Source organism: Drosophila santomea, chromosome 3L (genome assembly GCF_016746245.2).
Source record: "Drosophila santomea strain STO CAGO 1482 chromosome 3L, Prin_Dsan_1.1, whole genome shotgun sequence".
In the NCBI taxonomy this organism is placed as follows: Eukaryota; Metazoa; Arthropoda; class Insecta; order Diptera; family Drosophilidae; genus Drosophila; species Drosophila santomea.
Genome location: NC_053018.2, coordinates 17,312,630 through 17,328,835, shown reverse-complemented (window position 1 = coordinate 17,328,835; position 16,206 = coordinate 17,312,630). Strand labels below are relative to the sequence as shown.

The following is a 16,206-nucleotide window of genomic DNA, read 5'->3' as shown; positions in this document are numbered from 1 at the left end:
GTCACTCGAGTGATTTGTTTACGCAGCTCACTTGGCTTTGTTCTCCATTCTTGCACGGGGAAACGGGCCATTTGGAATTTATTTCTGTAAAACTCATTACGTAATGCATTTGTACGCCAAATAAATGTATCTCCCCGAACTTGCGTTAGAGCCACATCCAAGCAAACACGGCCAAAACGTTGCCAAAAAGTCTTATTCAATAGTTTTGTCTTTGACATGAATTCATTTTTCTTGCGGGGCGCACTTAAAAGCCTGCGGTTATATTTTCTTTCATTTTTTTTTAATTTCCCCCCAAAGTACATGTGTATATAGTATTTGCACTGCTCGCGGAAAATTGCCTTAAATCATTTTCTAAAAAATTCACTTGAATTTTGTGCGTTCAGCTGGTAAATGAATTTTTCATATTCAGTGTCAGTTAAAAGAAACACCTTTTTTTGCACACCGCCATACGTTTGTTTTTGCATTTCGAAAATACGTATTAGAGAGTCATCTGAGCATCAATAATTTTCCAAAAAACATGATATCATTTGATATGCATCGACGAAAAGAAAGACATATTAAAAATGTGCCAAATTAAAATCGCAGCTGTTCTTAAACTTGAACTTATAGACATCCTCCATTGAATAACTTACACACAGAATAGGCTTCTTGTCTCGGGAAAGTTTCCCAATTCGCTTTGAATTTTCGCTCAATGCGCCTGAAATGAAAAATATAAAAATACGCTGGAATATACTGCCTATACTGTCTATATGTGTTTGCCTCAATTTATGACCCAATTAACGCTTTAACGCCTGCGTGAAAAATGCCAAATAATCGTAATGAGGATCCAAGGGAGGGGACAGCGGTCACATCACGCAAAAACTTTTTATCAAAGATTCGCGAGATGCGGCTTATTTTTAGACCAACTTGCAGATTGCATTTCACTCGGCTCCATTGCAGTTGTTGTTGCTCGTGTCTGCGGCGAAAATAGCAACAACTAATATACACATGCGATGCATTATTTTATAAGTATGTGCATATAGCCCAGCACGAACATATAGCATACTGTATATGATAGATAGGAGCATGGCCAGCGAAACTTTATTCGGACAAAGAAGTCGAGCCGGAAGCGTACTTATGTATTTCCACTTCAATTCAATTCAAGTGCACTTAAGTAACATATTCAGCCAATGATTTATAGATTATTATTATCGTATTATTATGATTATTTTACATCATTTATTTTACAACGTGCTTTTGTTATTCTAAACATTATTTACTGCTTATGATTTTTGCTTATGTAAATTTCCAAATAATTCTAGAACTCAATGATTTTATTGAAATTCTCCCTTGTGGTTTATATGCTTAATACCCCTTTAATTTTGGCAGTTCCCACGTCACTGGCCACATCATCATCATTCGAGCCATAAATTTCCCATCTCAGCTGTGAATCAGTTTACATCAGCATTTAGATTCTTAAACAATGTACGTTTTTTTGAGGTTTTCCCTCTAGCCAGAATATTTTACGAGTTGTTGATTTTGTTTATTAATCATTCTGATCTGGTTTAGACGGCCTTGTTAATAGCTTTCTACCACTGAACTGTCACTAGAACATTCTTTCGTCCCATTGGCCATTTGTACTTGCTGCTTCGCGCAAATTTACCTTGGACGGCTGCCCTTTGGTGTCGTGTCAATTTGTCTAATGGAAATTTGTTCTGCTGTTTAATAAACATCGGTTATTAATTGGGGGAAATATTTTCATGTGCCAGAAAATGTAAGAAGTGATCTAGGACCTGATGAGGTCATGGTGAATAAGTGTTCTTCTAATAGAGCAAGCAACTGATAAATGTTGATGGATTCTTCTAATGCATAAGATCACCGAAATTTTCCAATAATTATTAACTTGCCCTTGATGAACGCCCGCTACAAATCATAAAATAAACAAATTCGTTTATGAAAATACAACTAGGAGAACATAACAAACATAAATTCACAAAATTAAAATGAACTTAAATTAACGCATTCTATTTATGGTATTTCTGAATTTCGGATTTTATTCTTACATTAAGTTGAGATTATTTTTCCAATTTGCCGGCACACCTGTTGGTTCATTTCAATTCAATAAACATTTTGCCCGCTGGCATCTCAATGTTGTCTGTATGCCAAATGCTGTAATGCAAGAGAATCAAGAAACTGCGGAATGCGAAAATAAATTCCATATACTAATACAATTTCGATAATGTATGGGCTGGAGATCAATTAGGGCATCTATTGGAAAATTCAAAAATACCGCTGGAGTGCGATAAGCCAAAATGCCAGACGCAGATCATCGTTTTTCGAACCGATCCAAGGGAAAAGCGATTTATGCTCCACTAGATGGCGATGGCGATCGTGTCGTGTGTAGTGCAGTGTGGGAAGCGAGAGAATTTTCCTCGATTTTCCATTCGCGCGAGTGTTTGGGTGTGCTGCTTGTGTGTCGTGTGCACAAGCGCCAGCAACAACAAGAGCCACACACTACATTTCGTTTGGTGAAAAATTGAAAATTTTTCAAAACTCTGACATGCGATTTTTAAGGGGGGTTTTTTGAGTGTGCGGGGGAGTGGGGGGTTGATGGCATGCCACACCCCTTTGACCGCCGGCAGGTGGGGCGAACGCCCACAACTTTTGGCACCTGAAATGCGTTCGATTTTTCATTTAGTATTTTTAGCGGCAAGCGCGAACGAAATACTGCATGCAAATTGGCCGAAATCGCTGAGGAAATTACCCAATTGCATTGCAAATTCAATAATGCCGTTAATTATTGGCGATATTTACATTGTCTACCGCAATAATTCAGCCGCCCGTCTCAGCCGCTCCGCAAAATAAATCTCTATAGAGATTTCCTACCAAAGATCTGTAGTTCTCTCTCCTCTGCGCCCAGTTGGCTCTCCGAGATTTTATTTTTACACTTGGCGGTGGCGAAACTAGATACAGAGCGGACTGAAAGCGGTGCAGCAGGCGTTTTGAAAAACATTTTCGGAAACCGCTGCGCCAGTTGAGATCCCGACTCGGCAAAGTTCATACCGTGCTGGACCTCCGAAATCGATCGAAACGATACACAAAAACAAAAACTAACACAACGATACAGATACAGCACACGCAGATACAACGCAGCCAGACACAAATCCACAAGATACAATAATTATAGAAAGTTCAGTCGGTCATTAGAGCGAGCGAGACAGCGGGCGCGATGGCGGACGTGGAAATTATGCAAACGGTGCAAACGGAAGTGAAGAAGACCACGAAAAAGGTCAAGAAGTCGTCGAAGCGGCGCGAATCCGAGGTCCAGATCAGCGAGGTCGAGGTGGACGCCACCATCGAGGAAAGGGGGTAGGTGACCTGTGTCATGTGTGTCCCAGCACAGTTTTGTGGCAGTTCGTAACGAAAGTCTTCCGTAATTCTGTAATCATTCAATAATTCTGCTCAATTGTGCTCTTTGTCCGATCATCCCAATACTTTGTTTGTACAAAAAACATTTGCACATTCCAATCAAAAAGATTCCAAATATATCAATATACAAACCAATGAAAACTCTTGCATATCGAACTTTTACAAAACGACACACGTTACTACTCTACTTTCCTCGGCAAATACGTTTACTAAAAGGTATCCAACAAGTCTATCTAAGCACACCCACCACCAATCCACAAGCCAGCGCCACAAAGTCAAACTGCCAAGTAACACCCCAAAACTACACTGCACAAAACGCAAACTATACAGAATACAGAACTATTCCAAAACACACAATCTATGTGATAACTTATACCCACTGTTTTGTTTATGCCCCATTGTGCCGTGAATCTATATATCTATATCTATATATCCCCGATCTCTGTGTGTGCTTGCAGTTGATTTTCAGTGGCGAGTACACAAAAGCCATGGACAAGGACTGGCACTCCGGACACTTCTGCTGCTGGCAGTGCGACGAGAGCCTCACCGGACAGCGTTACGTCATCCGGGACGACCATCCGTACTGCATCAAGTGCTACGAGAACGTGTTCGCCAATACGTGCGAGGAGTGCAACAAGATCATTGGCATCGACTCCAAGGTACGTGAATGTATTCCGATATGGATAATGGCTATTGGATATTGGATAATGGGGATCGGGGCCAACAAACTGTTCGTAAACCGAATTTATGGCCATATGTGGGTAGTGGAAACATTTAATAACCATTAAGTAGCACAGAAACGCAGGCAGACGGACTTACAGACGCGATTTATGAAGCGCACTTATGCCAAGTTATGAAATCCAGTTCGGATTGCAGCTCATAAAGCCGAAAAGAAATGGAATCGATAAATATTTTTTAAATCGCTCCAAATACTTCAGATTACAAAATTTACTCCGAAAAATTGATTTTTAATGTGGTTTTTATGTGTGCGCTGTGAACTTTATGCCCGTTTTATTATCATCGCGTTTTTATTGTGTCGGTTCTAGCCATAATTTGTTTGAATTATCGCGTTAAAATTAGAATGACAACCGCAACACGAGAAGAAATGCAATAGTTTACGTTGAATTTGTTTTGTGAATATGAGAGCAAGGTTTGTTTAAATTCCGAATTTATTTAAGGGATTCATTGCGTAAATAATTTTTCATGGTCTGTGCAGTTTGAAAAATATATTTGATATAAGGGCAATTAATATGTCTGCAAACATAAATTATAATTCTAGGTAATTTATTTCGCTTGGCTAAAAGCCCATCATTCAAATGAGACAGCCATATTTTACATTCTAAATAGAACATAGAACAATTTTAGTTATTAAACCATTTTGTACTTATAACGAAAAAAGATAATGTTGTAGTCAAATGAATCATTTGAAAAATAATATTACGGTCCACAGTTATCTTTAAAAGTAATCCATACAAGCTATCCAAAAAGATTTCAAATTCAAATTCTGTTCTGCTGTTGAGAAAACACCTCAGAGTAAAAATCCTATCTGATCTTCTTGTTATCCTTCCCTCGCAGGATCTGTCCTACAAAGACAAGCACTGGCACGAGGCCTGCTTCCTGTGCTTCAAGTGCCACCTGTCGCTGGTGGACAAGCAGTTTGGCGCCAAGGCGGATAAGATCTACTGTGGAAACTGCTACGATGCCCAGTTCGCGTCCCGTTGCGATGGCTGCGGCGAAGTTTTCCGCGCAGGTAAGCGAATTCTGGGGAAACTGGGTGAAAATTGTGGCATACTTGCGGGCGGGAACTGCGTAATGGCAGCACTATATTCCACTACAGTGGAATGTTTGCCAAGAGAATCTCGGAATTACAGTTCTTCAGCTACCGTTAGGGATGGCTAATTGTTACCGCAAAATTAAGTTTACCAGGAGCCGCACTGGTCCAGAAACTGGTTCGGCACAGCTGGATGGGCACAGGTTTTCCGTATCCATGACATATCTCAAGCACTTGATCAATTTATAATACGAACGCAGGAAATTGATTGCCGTACGCTGGACATTTGTTAGCCAAACTAGGCTTACGATCATTGCACGTATGTGTCATAAATCTAAACGTATATAAAACATTTTTATTATGGCCTAAACTTAATTCTTAAGCCAGCAAAGGTCAACTAGTCAAAAATAAACCAAATTTTAAGCGTTTTGAAGGAGCAATGAACTTAAAAACCAGTTGGAAGGCATTAAAATCAGTGGCTATTAAAATGTAACTCTCTTTACGTCTTGAACATTGACAAGGCATTAAAAAGCTTTAAATTACATTTAAGTAAGGATTATTTACCTGAACAATCAAAACATTAGCCGCTGACTTATTTCCCAAAAGTGGTCCACCCAAAATGATTCGCACGCCTTGCATTCCAAGCAACGAACTTGCCACACTCGAGTGCGTCCAGTTTCGAGATGCAAAGATACGAGCGCTTACGTAAGTGCGTTGATGTCTCAACTGCAAGTTCATTGTCACCTGTCCGCAGACTCGGAGTCTTTGATGAAGCGGGCAAACTGCTGCAGCCCACGCCAGACCCTGAACCCGCTCTCCAAAAGCCCCATTCCAACCCGCTTTTCGGACAAGGTGTCTGCTCCGTTTTCAATTGTAGCGCAAATAAATATGACAGAAAGGCAAACAGCGTCAGAATACATTGACTTTGTCAGCGAGTGATAAATTTATGGCTGATAAATGCCGCAGATCAGTTCCGAGCAAGCCAACAACAACAACAACACCAACACCAACACCCGATACCCAGATACCCCGATACGATACGATCTTAACCGATCCGACCCCTCGGCACGTTCCCAATTTGGCCAAAACACCAAAGGGGCCGTGACACTTTCGCGTTAACGCAAGGTTGCCAACCACGCGTTGCCAATTACGTGTAGAACAGGCCAGTACGTAAGCCGTAAATACAGTATAATATTATATATATGTATATATATTGTTGATTTTCCTGCACTTGCGAAAAGTTATTTCAATGTCAGCGCATCCCACACTCTCCAATCTGTCGGATTGAGAGATTCTGCTGTTTATCAAAGGTGGATCTCGGACTGACAGTCGACACTGCTGTGCGGTGACCAATTTGGGCACCACCTAATCACCGCATCAAGTGCATACTAAATACCGGCTATTTACCAACTCAAAACATGATCCCATCCAGATCTCTTGGATCCGCATTGAGCTCACCTAATCCCACACCATGACTCACCAGATAATAATAATAATGGATGCTTGTACATCTTTTGATTTATTTACTCTCACTGACACGCGTCGTCGAACCAAAGATTTTGGGATTCTAATTTCCTTTCTTCCCCTTGATTTGTGGCTTTTAAATTGCCTTGGCTCGCAATCATTAGAATGAAAAATGATTATTATGCTGCTTTTGGAGGCGGAGGTGCGGCAGAAGATTGCGAATCAGCGGGAAGAATTAAATAGAATTTGCTTTTTGGCACCAAGCGAGTGTAGCTTTCGTTTTGAGTTAATTATATAAAGTGGGTGAATGGATATTCAGTAATGGAATATATGGATTTTAGGACTACTGTGGGTCAAGTTTTAAAATTGTCTTATTTTACACAAGCATAGAATTTCGATTTTTGCATTTCATGTTTTCATTGCATCACGCTAAAGTTTATTTACTACTCTCTGCTATCCAATTACTGAGTAGCCAATTACCGACGCATTTTTCTAATGAATTTCGATTTTTTATCGACTTTCAATTGATTGATTTGCTGGTAGCAAATGGAGGGGAATCCCACGCACGATGGGATCATCCAACGCGTGTCGATCCATTTCCGTGAGTCGAGCGAATTAATCAAAAACCGATGCCAGCGAATTGAACTTCATTCCGCAACGCCCTTTGGTCATAATGTTCCCTCGCTCCAAATCGGGACAGAATTGATTAAGCACTGCAACTATTTCCTATTCGATCAAGTCCCAAAAGCCACTGGGCGTTGCGGCCATGCAACCAACCAGTCTGACTCCAAGTTGCGAATAGTTGACATGTTCCCAGCCACAATGCATAATGGGTGCCCACACTCATAGCCGGGGCAAATCTGCATAAACGGAGGCTATATCAAGTGCCATGTGCCGGCGGGTTCGTCCATCTCCTCCTCCTCCCAGCTCGGTTCCTTCACTCAAAATAGTTCATAATTGCCCCACCCAACCCACTGCGGGCGGAGATCGGCAGATTGAAGTCTCTAAATGGCACCTCGACTGCCTTGCCAAGTGGCACACAGAAAGAAAAAATCTGATTTTAAAGTAACTTACAGATATTTTCTTGTATGAATTGTAAAATGATCATATCGATCGAATTTTAAATGAAGAAACTAGTAATGTTTTTTTATCGTGACAATAGTTGTTTAATAGGTTTTCCATTTTCTAATATTAAGATGATTTTTTGAGCAGTGCATCAATTTAAGCTTGTCGGTTTCGATACAACAAGATGATCTGTTGTCGAAGGCGGCATGCAACAGGTACCGCCTCTCCAGTAAACTGTTTTCATTTGCACTCAACTCACTTTGCACTCAACTCGATTCAGTTCCGACTCGTTTCTCTCAGCTGGATTTCTCTCTGAACTCCGCCGTCTGCTTTTGTTTGGGGCCCTCGACTCGGGATTTCAGTCTCAAAGCGGCTTTCAAAGCGCGTGGAATGTGCCGCGGATACAAAAGAATCAGCTTGAAAATTAATTCGCCGTAGACGTGTGTTTGTTTTGCTTGGAGCAACGTGTTGCATGCGAATTTTGGTGCATAAACTTTGATCATCTCGACATAATAAAGAACCAAAAAAAGTATTTCCGCATCTGAAATCTTTAGTTGAGAGACGGCGGCGCTGAGTAAAAGAAACCAGTGCCCGTCTCCAATTATAAACATATTGTTGTTTAGAGCAATTCACCTGTAAACAATATGGAAAAGTGTACCCAAATGGCTTCTGTTTTCATAGTGTGTAAATTGCAACCACGGGGAACTGCGAGCAACTAGCGACCCACATTGCGTATACTTAATGCCTTCACTAGATTTCACTTAGCACTCGCTCACACATCCTGGGCGTATACGTAACGAGCAGCCCACACACCACACACCACACACCACACACCGCACACATTACACAATCCTCAGGTTGCAGCTGCAAGTCACCCCAGAAACGAAATCTAGACACTGCACCGCCTCTGCCCAACTTACGAATTCCCATAAAAAATGGTTTCGATATCGAGTCAAATTCATAAATAACCAAAGAAATTTCGTGCCACCAAAACCGGAAACGAAATTGGACCCATTTTGGCTGCATTTAGTGTCAAGCGATGGCCATTTCGACGCGTTCCACATTTAAATTTGATCCGAAATGGGAAAACATGTGGAGCCAAACATGAAAAGCAACGACAGAGACATATGAATATGCACGCAATTGAGTCGGAATTTCTTTCCATTATTGCTGTAACTGTTGTCATTGCAATTGAATATCAATCGAAATGAAATCGCTTGAAACTATTTCCACATGGCTTTCAATTCAATTCGTTAATTGCGCTGCTAGTGATTCACTCGATTCCCTTGGGCAGTCCACTTAATTGCCTGGCTAATTAAAGATCCTATCTATGTATGTATCTAAAGGTCCATCATGAACTCCCTCATCCCTCATACTTGACCGCCAAAGCTGATCCCACTGAGCCGTTGTCATCCGTTCGTCTTATCAAAACAACGGCCCGCAAACAAGCAAATTCAATTTCTCTTTTCTCCGAATCTAACAGACCAATAAATCTCGACTTTAAGCCAGCTTTTGTGCCCTGCGGCGGGTCAAAGTCAAAGATCTCACAGTGAAAATCAAATATTGCGGGAGGCCGCTAAATGAATCCCATTTTAATGCACAGCTCAAAAAGAAGATCTTTAAGCCGTGTAAATTAACTCTACTTCATTACAGTTTTAACTCTCTTTCATTACAGTTTTAACTTAATTAAATGTGTATACAATATTCCAGCGCTATTTGCATTGCACAAATACTTCTTATATCTTTTTATAATGATCACAAGTAACCCAATATCTCATTGTAATCAGAAGCAAACGAATTCTTCTGATTTAAAAAATCAACTTATGAAGTCATAGGTTCAATTTGAGTGCATTGTTAAGACAAAATCTAAAGATTCGATCAACATCGTATTTCTGTCTTTCAGTGTTTATTTATTTTCTTATAAAATAACAATTTCTTAACTCTTGGAGTTATATAGTTTAATAGTGTATAAGACTTTGTAATATTGATTAATATTAAACAGATGGAATACAAATCTTCAGCATGTCCATGCATATATTAAATAGGAAAATCTTTCAAATATTTCTCTCCGTGTACGATACTTGCGCTGTTGATGGTTTCCAATTGCAATTAAAAATGCAGACCATGCACGAAGTAAGGGTTTCATTTTGGCTTCGCTTTCTGGATCGCTTGGTGTTTGGACTTGGGTTGACATATCCGAATCCAAATCCGAATCCGATTCGAGTCCACTTTCATTTTCGGAGCTGCGACACTCTGAATGGGCCAATGCAAATGTCATCAATCAGCGGCTTCGCACTCGCAGTCGGCGACCTGTCAATATATCATTGGCTCAATGTCTCAATGCCTCAATTTCCCAATGCCTCTCCACTTGACCCTCGGAAACCGAGCGTCATTGCTGCGGCGGCAGCGTTTGTTGTAGGCGTCCGTTGAGACTCCAATCTTTCAGTGGGCGATGCCTTTGGACTTTGCGGAGCTGACAGCCCATCACAATTAGTTATAATTATGTTAGACGCTGGTCGCTATAAATAAACGTTGTTTATGCCCCACCGTTTGGCCGCAAAAAGCGTCAGCAACCCATACGAATGCTGCGGTTATGGGCTGGTAACCCAATATTGATGGGACTCACCGTGGGGTCAACTGAGTTTGAACCAATTGGAGATAGACAGTTGATATTGGAAGCTATTTTATTATTTCTTTAGTAAAGCAACACACGCAATCGAACTTGTAGCTCTGTTTCGTTTTCATATCTCAAATGACAAGTTTCACATCCCTAAGCAAATAAATACTGATGCTTAGTCTTAGAATGAAAAGTAGCTTTGCTAGGTTTATGATTGCATGTTAATAGATGGATAAATATTTGCTTGACGATTTTAAACAGCTTAGAAATGAATAACTCTTTAACTAAATATATATGTTGACATTCTAGTGACATGTTCACTTCATTTTCATAATTTTTGTTAAAAAAAAGTCATAGGATTATAATTCATTGTTTAATTCTTAACTCTTTCTAAAAAGAAGTATTTATCATTATATTTTCGCTCTCCAGACGCTAATATTACATCATCAGCCCAATTCTTATCCCATTTTTTACCCCTGGTGATTTCTCCGACATTCCTAGCTATCCATATACACATTCCCAATTGTGTGGGTTTCAATAGTTATTATTCCACTCTAATCGGTTTTATTCCCATCTGAGCTTCCTGTGCGTTTCTGGCTTGGACAATTTCCTGCTTCAATTTGCGCACAAGCTTCGGCCAAATCAGAAAAAATTGTTCACGAAATTTAACAAATTTTGGTTTTGTTGTATTTACAAAAAGTTAATTATTTAATGATTTATGATAGCCCGGTGTTGTTGTTTCATTTCCATTATAACCAATTTGGCTTGGGATTTTATTTATAAGCATTCGCTAAGTTAAATGAAACTTGTTATTTGGCAAATGATGTCATAGAGGCAACGCCTTCAGATCATACCAGATCTATGGGTGAAAAAGAGAGAGACTAGGCGTCGCCAAATTGGTTTTCTGCCCAAGTCCAGAGATCGATTCAAGATAAGCATTCTTCGCCGGTTGGTGTGGAATAGCTTAAATGAGTTTTATAGCCGGTCTTCGATCTCGAAGTGACCCACTTTAGCGATGCCATTAACCAAACTGCACTTTTCGTGACTTATCGAGGTGTTCTCGTTTAGAAGAAAGGGGCAGGTCAGAACTGAAGTCATTTAGCTGGGTACACTTTCCATTCGCGAACTAATCCTAACGAGAAATACAAAGGTAGCCATCGATCATGACCGACGTGGATGTACTGAGTTCGAGAATGAAGTCTCGGCTTCACCTGCAAACCAAGACCATTGGTGCCGAGCGCATCAAGAAGGCCAAGGATAACAACGAGGACATTGCCGTGCTCAGCATGTTCCTGCCCAACGCCTCCGCCGTGGAGGAGAACCGGAACTTTTATTGCCAGCTGGGTGACTATTGTCGCCTCGGCGATCCTCGTGCCAGCAAAGCAGGTAACACTGCCGTGGTCCACACACTCATAAATCGAACTTATGTTAATTAACAACGGATGAGACATCATAATTTATCAATATTATTGTCCGAAAACTATTCAAATTGGCCAGAAGAAAGGAACCGCCCACTGGCTGGTTTCGAGATCCATAGCGTCATCGCCGTCGATGGATGATGATGAGTAATGAATCCATTTAAGGGGTCTCTCACACAAGCCAGATAACTTATCTGTTCTGTTATAATCTAGGGTCTATTAATTTGGATTTTTAAATAATTTATTTACACATTTTAAAACACGAATACTGGGTCTGTTATGAAGTAATATTATATTTTCTGTACTTCGTATTATTTAATAAATTATAGTAGATGAAGAGAATTAAAGTCAGGTGAAATTTAATGACACATTTTACTGGAATTTTCGTAGACAATTTAGCACAACTCCCAGAGCGAATCTTCCACAGTTTGCCCTTACTTTTCACAAGCGTCTTGCTTGGCAACCGCGAATGAAAGAATAATTTGCAGACGACATAGTCAACATTTCCACTCAATTACCCGCACTAGCAGACCTTTTTTCTCGAGGCGGGGAACATTTGCCTCAACTCTTTTTTGTCTGATTATTTTTGGCCAGAAACATTACGAGCACGCAATAAATAAAGCAAGAAGACAGCAAAGTCCTCAAGCGTTTATATGGACTACTAATACTGCGATAGCCCTAAATCATGCAGAGAATGGCTTTTGTCTCGAGACTAGCCAAAATTTGCGTAATTTCTGCATTAATTATTGTGAAAATGTTAAAGCCCAAAAGGAAGAATCGGAAGAATAGGGTAAGGCGTGACTGGCACCCCTCGCTTTGGGAAAAAAGTTGCATGTCTGGCTGACATAACGAAGGAACGCTTTTGTTTCTATATTGGAAACGGATTGTCTTCCATCCACTGATTGACTGCCCTCAATCTGTCGCTGGCTTAAAATTGAGTTCTCCCCAGATTGCATTGATAGCATACGGGTTAGCTGGGTTAGTGGGTTGCCAAAGTTCAAGGTTCAAGGCCTCGGGCAGGCGGAAATTGATTTCGACTTGAATTGATTTTTCCTCACACGCTCTATTCCTTTGTTTTCTTCACCTTAGGTACCAAGAAGATGGAGTATAAGACCAGGCAGTGGCACGAGAACTGCTTCTGCTGCTGCGTCTGCAAGACGGCCATCGGGACCAAGTCCTTCATCCCGCGGGAGCAGGAGATCTACTGCGCCGGCTGCTACGAGGAGAAGTTCGCCACGCGCTGCATCAAGTGCAATAAGGTAATACGCACAAGGATGATGGGTATACATTGCAAGCTTATCAACTGGTATTTCACTTTCAGGTCATCACCTCGGGAGGTGTTACCTACAAGAACGAGCCGTGGCATCGCGAGTGCTTCACCTGCACCCACTGCAACATCACGCTAGCTGGCCAGCGATTCACCAGCCGCGACGAGAAGCCCTACTGTGCCGAGTGCTTCGGCGAGCTGTTTGCCAAACGCTGCACGGCCTGTGTGAAGCCCATAACAGGTGAGCTTAATATGGGATATATAGTATATCTGATTGAAAACTCTTCTTCTTTTCAGGCATTGGCGGCACACGCTTCATCTCGTTTGAGGATCGCCACTGGCACCACGACTGCTTCGTGTGTGCCAGCTGCAAGGCTAGTCTGGTGGGTCGCGGCTTCATCACCGACGGACCCGATATCCTGTGCCCCGATTGTGCCAAGCAGAAGCTGATGTAAGCCATCTGCAATGAGTCAGGATGTGGGAGAGCTGTGGAGCAGCAAGCTTAAATTAGCCATAAACAAATTCAACGAAATTATGGATCAAATCAGAGGGATACAAGTGGAAAAGAGGATGGAAAGAGGAATATACGCAGATGTATTAAACGATATACAAGAGATGATAATGCCTTACACTTACATTAGATATGAGAAAATTAGCTGAAGCTGGAGATGATGAGTCCTACTAAATCAAAAGCAAATCAAATTTTGTAAACTTCAAGTCGATAGAGTTAGCTAAAATCTACGGTAACTTTGCTTTATCTTCACGCGAGTAGAGCAGCACATCAGATTGTATAGAAACTTATTATTTGTAATTGCATTTCAGAACGAAATCAAAATCACTAAACAACAAAACAAAAAAATGGAAAAACCCAAAAAAATCAATATGAAATACTGATCCAATTGTAACTATTGTTGCCACATTGAAAAATGTATGTTTATTTATTTATTTTAAGTTTTAACCAAGCGACGAGCGAGTCGAACGCGATGAAAGTTTCCTAACCGCTGGTTTCAGTTCTAAACAGTTCTATTGTATTAAAAACCACACACGATTTATGTTTGATACATTATACATTATTATCATGTTTATTAAACAGCAACAAAAGGAACACGCACACAGACACAAGTCCTAGCAATTTAATTGTTTAGTTTATATTATTTTCGTTACGATCCCTTCGTCCGTTTAGCTATGTTAGAGACTCCGCTTACTTAAAGCACTAAATACACACACAAATAATAATGATAATTGCGACACAACATTATATCAATGTCCTTAACTATTTAATGAAATTCAATCTAAATAAATTAATAAATTATCAACGAAAACAAATGGTTTTTATGCAGGAGCTTAGTTAGGAAAACATCATACAGGTATGTACATGTTATTTCAACTTTAAAAATTAAATGTTGGAAATTTCAACATTTTTTGGGGTGACCAGAATTGAAATTTCAGCGTTGCCAGACCGGGCGACAATGATGACTACGACACTTTAAGCTGGACCTAACAAGTTTCCAACGTCAGTTTGCTTTTCAATTATCAATTTGTATAGCTTTTAATTTTCCATTTAATTTTCAAAAATCTCAAAATCAACTACAGGGATTTTCGGCTATTTCTGGTTCGTTGAAACCATCAATTTATATCCTTCAAGTGTTTAAATATTTGATAAACTTTATACGTACATTTCTCAACCAAGACAAACATTTCGTTCACAAGTGAGTTAAACCCTTCTCATGTATTTTCAGAGAATATAACACTTTCACTACATGACAATATCGACTTGCGATATTGGCAGTACACATCGCTTTCGGGGCCAGTTGAAAAATAATATAACAGAAAATTGACAAATAAATGCAAATAAGTAACTCAAACAGCCGAAACAACTCAAAACCAAAGCGCAGCGACTGCTCAGGGCACGTCTCAAAGTTGGGATTGGGCTTATTGGCCATGTGCCAAGCCAAATCAAGCCAAATCAAGCCAAACGCCTAACCAAACCGAACAAAGGCAAATACAAACAGTGCCCAGTTACACTCAAAGTGCGTACAAAAACTGGTAAAACGCGGAGAAAAAGCGCAGCAGTTGGAATAAGTTCGTTGGCCAAGGCGAAGCCCAAATTAGTGCACCCACAGGCCAGTGCCAGAGCGGATCTTCTCCAGATTTCGATCATCCGCTATGCAGTTGATCTACTTGACGCTGGGATTGGGGCTGATCTTCACCACTGCCCCGCAGGCGGCCATCATCCCACTGACCCTGATCAAAAACGAAGTTGGAGACACGGAGAAGTTCGGTTACCTGGAATTCAAGCCCAATGGATCACTGATCCTCAGAAGGGCGCCTAATGAGAGTGGCAGTAATCTACAGGACCTGCTAATGCTGCGAGGAGTACTGCAGGCTCTTAAAGCGAATCCCTCAAAAATATCGGATACCGGTAGCGAAACACGATTGAACCTAAGGATCTATGGAGATGGAGTGGAGCACAAGTTTCCGCCCCTACTGGAGAATATCATCCAGCGCATTCAAACGTATTTTTCGGTCTACCGCTTTACGGATACCAGCAAGCCCGGTGGATTCCAGCGAATTGAACTTACCACACAGCCGGCGGAGGATTCCCCGGATATAACCACCATAAAAGCCGCGAACGATGATGAACTGATAGTAGTAGGAGAGCAGGATGCGTACATTACAGTGGGGGATGATACAGACTAGTCACAGCCACTCTATTATAACTTATTTATTCACCTAGCTTTGTAAGACAATAAAAGTGCCGTCCTCAAAATATTTTTTGAAAATATATCACCCTCATTTGCAAATATCAGGGCACGTTCGGCGTTACTTTGTATGCAGCGTTGTGAATCGGGCACTTTATGATTTCATTTACCCAACTGTGCAATAGTTGCAATATTTTTATGTTGCTGGTCTGCGCATGGAGCTTTGCGAATTTCGCCGAATTTTTGGGGGTCATTGCCATTACGTAATCAATGGCTAAAATATGTGTCCTAACGTTAGGTACTTGAATAAATAAATTAATTATTATTGGCAAGACAAGAAAGAATCATATTCAAACTGTTTAACTTGTCTAAGGTCGTAAAAACTCGAACAGCTTTCTCACATATCACAACCAACCCAACAAAATTTCCATTCCCGGCATTCTACATTTTACATTCACTTTTTTATTGTTCTGTTTTACGTTTTCAATGTTATG

General features: G+C 40.6%; 2 protein-coding genes across 9 annotated transcripts in view; both read left to right on the top strand.

Moving 5' to 3' along the window:
- The window catches only part of LOC120448607 (four and a half LIM domains protein 2-like), a 57,346-nt gene extending 43,014 nt beyond the window's left edge, over positions 1-14,332 (top strand). For 3 of the 8 annotated variants that reach the window (XM_039630709.2, XM_039630710.2, XM_039630711.2), the window contains 5 exons: positions 3,867-4,067; positions 4,984-5,158; positions 12,833-13,002; positions 13,065-13,251; positions 13,308-14,332. In XM_039630709.2, the coding sequence (XP_039486643.1) occupies positions 3,867-4,067; positions 4,984-5,158; positions 12,833-13,002; positions 13,065-13,251; positions 13,308-13,465 (891 nt within the window). In that variant the 3' untranslated portion in view covers positions 13,466-14,332. Of the gene's footprint in view, positions 1-3,007; positions 3,349-3,866; positions 4,068-4,983; positions 5,159-8,082; positions 8,238-11,126; positions 11,712-12,832; positions 13,003-13,064; positions 13,252-13,307 lie in introns of those variants that run through there. The other 5 variants (XM_039630712.2, XM_039630713.2, XM_039630716.2 and 2 more) reach the window with 5 other exon arrangements.
- Positions 14,333-15,088: 756 nt separating this feature from the next.
- On the top strand, positions 15,089-15,710 carry LOC120449419. The gene has a single exon (XM_039631877.1). The coding sequence runs from the start codon at positions 15,177-15,179 to the stop codon at positions 15,708-15,710; it is 534 nt and encodes a 177-aa protein (XP_039487811.1). The 5' UTR covers positions 15,089-15,176.
- Positions 15,711-16,206: the final 496 nt, after the last annotated feature.

Coding starts and splice junctions, on each gene's coding strand:
- LOC120449419 (XM_039631877.1), top strand. CDS start 15,177: ATGCAGTTGATCTACTTGACGCTGGGATTGGGGCTGATCTTCACCACT.